This window comes from Alligator sinensis, unplaced genomic scaffold (assembly GCF_000455745.1).
Source record: "Alligator sinensis unplaced genomic scaffold, ASM45574v1 scaffold366_1, whole genome shotgun sequence".
NCBI classification, from domain to species: Eukaryota; Metazoa; Chordata; order Crocodylia; family Alligatoridae; genus Alligator; species Alligator sinensis.
The window spans coordinates 5,620,440-5,627,716 of record NW_005841851.1 but is presented as its reverse complement, the minus strand read 5'-3'; the positions used below and the strand labels follow the sequence as shown (position 1 = coordinate 5,627,716).

The following is a 7,277-nucleotide window of genomic DNA, read 5'->3' as shown; positions in this document are numbered from 1 at the left end:
CTGCTGAATGCTTTAAAATAGGAAGTTCCTCCATTTCTCTAGAATAAATATATATAAGATGCAAGCTAATATAGCCAAAACAAACCCTTTGAGGGTAAAATGCATTTAAAAGCCTCTGGTGTCCTCTGCTGGTATTTTGTTCACTACAAAATATCTTTCAGTCACTAAGATATGATATTTCTTGTTAGATAGAATAGATGAACTTCTATCCAGATTGAGAAGGTGTCTTTCTAAACTTGATAGTTACTTTAGATATGAATCATACTTAAGGTACAGAAAAGGAGGGAAGTATTCAGTATGCTCCACTTTTTAGTACATATTTAAGCAGTGAATAATTTTGCCCAGCTACATAAAACAATCACTGGTCAGTGATTAAATGGCTGAGAGAGAAAAATAATATCTAAAAGGTGTGGCTGCGGCTGTTTTCATGCATGTGCTTTCCATTTCAGTTTCAGCCTAAGATGTGGTCTTTTAAAATACAGTATAAAGAAACAGCATAATTTCCAAGCTCTAAGGAACCTAGGGAAACATGAGAATATTAGAATTATGTAGCTCAATATTAACTTTTACTTTTTGAAAAATATACTCCAGTGGGGGTCAGCAAAATTTTGTACAATGTTTGGGTCTTCATAAAATAGGTAAATTCCAATGGCCTTCTGTATTCATGTTTCTTTTAACTCTATCTTAGGTTGCTCTAGTAGCAATAAATATAATTGGGGAACCTGCCGACTCTACTAATGACAATAATAATGTAAGTACTTAAAGCATAGAAGGTTTCCTGTCAAATTCTAAATTTTCTTTTTAAAGTTCCTATACATATACTTAATTATGAGTCAAGATAATCAAGGATGAATTTCTTTTGATCTTTTTGGTTACAATTGCTTTGCTTTAGCTTACTTGCTAGGTATTTTTATGTGACTGACAAGGAGGAAACTCTCTTAGAAATATGTCTGATCATGAAAATAATAACTCAAAATGGCCTCACTGAAGAAGTAATATTTATGTTCTCAGTATTTTAAACACAGTCAATATGCAAGTGACAGGGTAGTTCTGTATTGTCTTTTGTGTGAAGATTGTCCCCCTTTTGGGTTTGGTTTTATTAATAAACAAAGCAACAGAGGTACCAAAGTTCATCTCCAGCCTTGTCCCAAGGCATAGGAGCCTTCCTCACTGGGCTGTTCAGCATGTATGTTGTTTCTTTTTTCCCAAGAGATTCACCCTTCTTTTCCTTATCTAGGTGGCTGATGAAAGAGCAGGCTATGCTAACACTTTCTCTGTAAGCTCAACACCTAACAGGGTGGAGTTTGTCAGACAAGTACTGTCATTCTGTTACACAGTCATTGTGTGTGTTCAGGATGTTCTAAACCTTGGCTTTCAAATTTACTGCGTTATTGGCATGTTCATGAATACAATAGTTTTACCAAGGTTAATGTGATTGTTGTGCTGAACAGAAGTTTTGAGGGATGTAGAAAGAACTAACAAAAAATTAACCTACAACAGTGTTTAGATTATGTTAATCATGCTCAGTTACTTAACTGTAAGTGTAGAGATGTGTAATGAGAAGCATGAAAATATGTATTCGTTTTTAAGTATTTGAACCCATTTCTGTCCTGTACACAAAGAAATCTTGGTGACCTTACTTTAATCCTTTCTTCTAAAGCCTTCAAGAGAGAAGCTGATTGACCATTATCTTGGGAGCAATTCAGAAGACCCAGCCTTAGATGGAACATACATTGGGTAAGGATGCTATTACATGCACACTTTTTTTTTTTTTTTTAAAGTAGATCCCTTGACTGAAGGACACCTGTACCTTCCTTTCGAAAAGAAAACTTGCTTATCAGTCTTAGGAGCTATTTCACCCAAGGGAACAGAACACTTGATAATCCTTAATGCAGTACATGGCAATGAAAACAATAAGCCATACTGAAATCTATAGGTCTGCATGTATCTTGAAGATGCTATATGACCTAGACTTCAACTCAAAGGAAAAGGGAAAATTGAAGTTTGCTTAAATATGGTTGAGAACCAGCCCTTGAAAAAAATTTCGGAGGATCTTTCAGTAGAAGTTTGTATTTGAAAAGAAAACATAAAGCAATTTGAATGTGAGGGCCAATGTAGAGTAAGTTGGATGCACAGACTAGATAAGAATTTGGGGAGGGGGGAATAAGCAAAAGAGAAGGCAGGTGATAGAGTTGGTACTTGAGACTTGACTCTAAAAATGTCTGATATCTTCTCTCCAGGAAACCTGACTCTATTTCACCACTAGATGACTTGGCTTTTGATATGTACCAGGATCCAGAAGTTGCTCAAATAATTCGTAAACTGGATGAGAAGAAGCAAGAAGCTGTCCGTCACGAACGCTATGACTATGCCAAGAAGCTCAAACAAGCTATTGCTGACTTGCAGAAGGTATCGTATGATGTTCATTTGATTGATTGATTGTTCAGTCATAACCCTGTGAGTTTCCCAGTTGTCCATAGTTCTCTGTAATATTTGTAGAAAAAGGGTTTCTAATGAGTGAGTCACCAGAAACTAAGTTGAGAGGCCTGGCCAGAAAAAAGTTGTCTTTCTGCATTCAAAAGAATGTGGTTCCCAGTTAAGTAGTTGACATGAACGTAATGTCTTTCAGGTTGGTGAGCGACTCGGGAGGTATGAAGTGGAAAAACGCTGCGCTGTGGAGAAAGAGGATTATGATCTTGCTAAAAAAAAGAAACAGCAGATGGAAGAGTACCGCCTGAAGGTGTATCAGCAACTGGAGCTCCACAACCTTATGGATCCAGAGCTGATGGTAGGCTGCTATGACTCAAGGCCTTATCAAGTGGGTATTATAAAATGGGGATAGTTGAGCAGTCAGAACACATTCCAGACGTAGGACTTGTTAGGTGCTATTAAACATTTAACACAGAGGCTTTCATATCTTATTTCTTTTTTTTTTATTTGCCCTGTAATTTTTGCTTCAGATGGAGACCTTGTCATAGATGCAATCATAATGTCATATGTTCTTTATATATAAAAGTGGTAATATCTAGGCAGTTACACTGGATATCTGTTAGGCTTGGCTAATTTACAGGCCTTGCAACATAAATGAATCCGTTTGTAAGGGAAATGGAGATCAGTAAAACTTCTTGTAGAGATACCTAAATCAACCCACGGAATGGGTGTCTCTTGTACTTCTAGATATCCCTTGTTGCTGATCTACATGCGTAAGGGCTTCTGGTGGCCTCACTTCAAACTAGAGGAGTTCAAGAGCAACATTACCCAAATACCAGGATATATTTCATAGTAGCATGTAGCACACACAGAAAACATTATTTTTTTTAATAGGTGAAACTACTTCTGATTTGTTCTCTTCCCTTAGGTTGTATTGCCAGTAGGCCATATGCTACAATTAGAGAAATGATTGCTAAACAAACTTTTGTGAGCTGGTGGTATTTATTTGAATGCTGGATAAAGTTGTAGAGGCTCATGGGCTTACATTCTTTAATGACTGATTTTTGACTGACTGCACAGGTATCTTTTACAGAAATTGCTCTTTCTTTTCTCAGATCAGAAGGCCGCCTGAGTTGCCTCTTGAACCTGTGATTCACTCTGTTAGCCCTCGGCAAAAGAAATCCCCACATTCACCCCAAAATGAGAAAACGGAACCAGAGAACGTTGAGCCTTTGCCACAGGAAAAGCCAACAGAGCCAACTTCTCCTGAGCCTGTTGTTCCCCATCAGTCCCCTCCTCCTGTGGTCCAGCCCACAGCCTCAGTAGAGGGCTTTCCCAACATAAATGTGAGTAGTTTGCATCTTGGACTGTTGTACAAATAGCTTCTGACGGATTTGTGAGCATCCAAATTTTCCCTTCACCATATAATTGAATATCACTCAGCTGTCCCAGCCTAAGCCGGCTTTCATGCAATTTTTTCTTGACTACCAAAGAAGAGGCTTTGTATATTCGGTATCAGTGGCAACACGATACGTAGGGCTCCCGCCCCTGTTGCTGACTGACCACGGGGCGGGGGTCATGTGCCCCCCCCTGACTCGGGAGGTACCAGTAACCCATGTTCAGTATCCAGTTAGAAGCTAATTGTGTTTGATTTGGTTTCTGGGGGGGCATTGTTTCTTTAGTTTGCGTGTTTTGTGGGATTTTTTTTTTTTGTTATTTTGCTTAAGGTAGTGTCTTGTAAGAAGCTGAAAGAGCCAACTCCTGGTGCTGAACTCTCCTCATAATAGTAGTTAGTTCTTCTTTTGTGAACCCATTTGAAAGCCTTTACAAATATTCCTCAGTACAGCAGTTATCAAGGGGTATGTTGCACATAAATTCAGGGGAGCTGAAACCTAGGATTGAAGCGTCTTGTGGAAGGTCACACAGATTCCATGGCAAAGCAAGGGACATCATTCATCTAGTCCAGGCTTGTCCAACATATGGCCTGCGGGCTGCCATGTGGCCTGCCAAGCCATTTTATCCGGCTAGAGGCAGTAGCGGCCGTGCTGCTGCCGCTGCGGAGCCTGGAGCCGCAACAGCAGAGTGCAGAGCTACGGCCGCTGCAGCAAAGCAGGCAGGGCTGGCCTGTGGGCCCTAGCCAGCAGCAAGGGGAGGGGAGCTGGTTACCCCCGCGGGGCCCAGGGGAGCAGCCCTGCGCAGGAGGCCAAGCAGCAGCTGCTGGCACTGACGGCCCGCGCCTGCCTCTTCACCCACCCGCTTCAAGCAAGCCGTGCTGCCCTACCCCACAGCAAGGCAGCGCCCGCTTCCCCAGCCAGTCTCCCCCTGGGCGCTGCAGCTCTCCGGGCCTGGCTGCCTGCACGCGAGGCCCCAAGGGGGCCGCTTCTCATGTGCTGCTGGGGATGGGAGGAGCCCGGCCGGGTCTGTACCGGCCAGCAGAAGCGGTGGCAGAGCCATGTGCTGCTCGGGACCGGACGAGCCTGCACCAGTTAGTCCTGAGTGGCACACGGCTCTGCCGGCTGGGGCAGACGTGGCCAGCCTCCTCCCACCCCCAGCAGCACCTGGGAAGGCGGGGGGAAGCCGGCTTCAGCTGCATGCTGCTTTTCCTGGCTGGTGCTGACCCGGTTCTGCCCAGGCGGGTCCTGCAGCGCCATGTCAACCCGGGCATGGCACCAGCAGGCTAGGCGGGCCCCAGGTTAACCCCGGCCTGGCCCTGCAGCTTCTCCAGCACCAGGTCAACCTGGTTGTAGCCAAGCAGTTCCTGCAGCACCGTGTCAACCCGGGCATGTATGCCATGTCAGCCAGCACCATGTCAACCCCTGCAACTTCATTGGTGTCATAGGTCACGTGACATCACTTCCTGATATGATACCACTTCCTGTGACATCTTTTGAATATGGCTCACCGGCCCACTGGATGATAAAGTTTGTGATCCAGCCCCACGTTCAAAAAGGTTGGACACCCCTGATCTAGTCTCTCTATGCCTTGTTAACTCACACTTCTTTTTTCAAGGAATCCTAAGGCACCTCTACATGAGCAGTGCATTGGAACAGACTCGATTAATCGAGCCTGCTGGAGCGTGGTAATTACTGCACTCCAGCAGCCTCCAGCGTCTCATGCATCAGCATCCCTGTGCTCAGATAAAGCACCCCTGCTGCCATTTTTAAAGCTCATTCAGTGAGCTTTAGATAAAGCACCCCTGCTTTTTAAGCACAGGGATGCTGAGACAGAAGACACTCTGGGCACTTTAATTAGGAGTGCCCCCACACCCAGAGTACGTTTATAAACACCCCTCTTGTCTAAGCCTCAGCTCATTCTAACCAGCCTCTTTCTGTTCTCTTGGCACTGAGATGATGAGGAGTTTGGCAGTGGCTTGAGATCATGTGTGCTAGGAATGGAGAAGCAACTAATCGATCAATCATGCTAGTGCAGGGACAGGCAGAGTCTGGCCCATGGGCTAGATTGGGTCTGCGGCGGACTCCATTTCCCAATAGCCCCGTCCAGATCGCTGCATCCGGTTTCCATGGAGATTCCAGTAGCGGTAGGGCCAGGGTTTCCATGGAGACTGGCCCCAGCAGCACCGTCAAGGGGCACAGCTAGGCATGGAGCTGCTCCATTGCCGGGATCTTGTGGCAGTGACAGCGTGGTCCAGAGCCAGGGCAGAACGGTGATCCACTGCCCACACGGCCCAGTCGAGGGCATGCAGGCAGCAGATTGTGGCTCTGCCCCGGTTCCAAACCACACTGTTGCCGCCACCTGATTTCAGTCCTAGCCCCAGAGCAGTTCTCCACCCAGCCATGCGCCCTACCAGTCTCCATGGAAATCTTGGCCCCATGTTGTCACGGCCTCACTGCTGCTGGGGTCTCCCTGAAAACTGGGTGCAGTGATGCAAGCAGGGGCTGCTAGGAAATGGAGTCTGGCCACCAGTAGGATCCACCATTTTGCCCACCCCTGTGCTAGTGCCACACATGGGACAGATGCACTAACAGGCTAGCCCATATTAAATTGAAGCCCATGGAAATTCTTCTCTTGAATCCAGTAGGAGGTGGACCCTGAAGCATTAACACTGCAAAGCTGTGTATTACTTGAGTTCCCTCCTAGTCCTTACATGTAGAGAGTGGCTAGATGTGGACTTTTATGAAAAGGAATGAGCTTTGTTTCTCACCTGTTTACTGCAAGGAAATATGTTCTTTATACTAACTGCTCCATTCTGAAAGTATTGACCCATGGTCACAGAATGGAGACAAAAAGAAAATTTTCAGAGGTGCATTTAAAAGACACAAGATGTAGCTTTGGATAAAAGGTTGGACTGATTACACTGTAAAGAATCTAAGCATGTACAGAACAGCTTTAGATTCAAGTTGATTTTGGAATTATCTCTTATGTTTTCTATTAGGTAGAATTTTTACCTTATGATGAGAGGCCTCTTCCAGCTATTCGTAAACAACATGAGGAAGCATTTGCCTACCTTGAGCCAGAAATGAATGAAGAGTATATTGATGATACTCCAAGAAGTGGCATCACTGGGGAGCCTGAACCATTAACAGAAAAAGCACTAAGGGAGGCCAGCCCTGCCATTGAAGTTTTTGGAGAGGCTTTGGTAAACCCCCAAAAGCTAAAATGCTGTAGTTGTGTAGTTGAGAACTAGAGTTGGTTTATAAATCATTTTGGTGTGGGGAGCAGGGAATGGCTGAAATTTAATTTGTGGATGTGGGAGTTATAAATCCATAATGTAAAAGTTTGAAACCATTTATTTCACTTCCTAACTTTTTATTGCTATTTTAATTGATTTATATATATATTCTGAGAGAATGATTTGGATCTGGAGAAAATTAAATAGATTTGTTCTC

General features: G+C 44.2%; 1 protein-coding gene across 6 annotated transcripts in view; it reads left to right on the top strand.

The window, feature by feature from the left end:
• CEP104 (centrosomal protein 104) overlaps positions 1-7,277 on the top strand; it is a 35,952-nt gene that overhangs the window by 3,364 nt on the left and 25,311 nt on the right. For all 6 annotated transcript variants that reach the window (XR_003095691.1, XR_003095690.1, XR_003095689.1 and 3 more), the window contains exons 4-9: positions 689-751; positions 1,661-1,737; positions 2,241-2,409; positions 2,630-2,788; positions 3,546-3,776; positions 6,824-7,027. Coding sequence is in view for 3 of the 6 variants with exons in the window: in XM_014523392.2 (XP_014378878.2) it covers positions 689-751; positions 1,661-1,737; positions 2,241-2,409; positions 2,630-2,788; positions 3,546-3,776; positions 6,824-7,027 (903 nt within the window). In the remaining 3 variants the exon portion in view is untranslated. The remainder of the gene's footprint in view (positions 1-688; positions 752-1,660; positions 1,738-2,240; positions 2,410-2,629; positions 2,789-3,545; positions 3,777-6,823; positions 7,028-7,277) is intronic.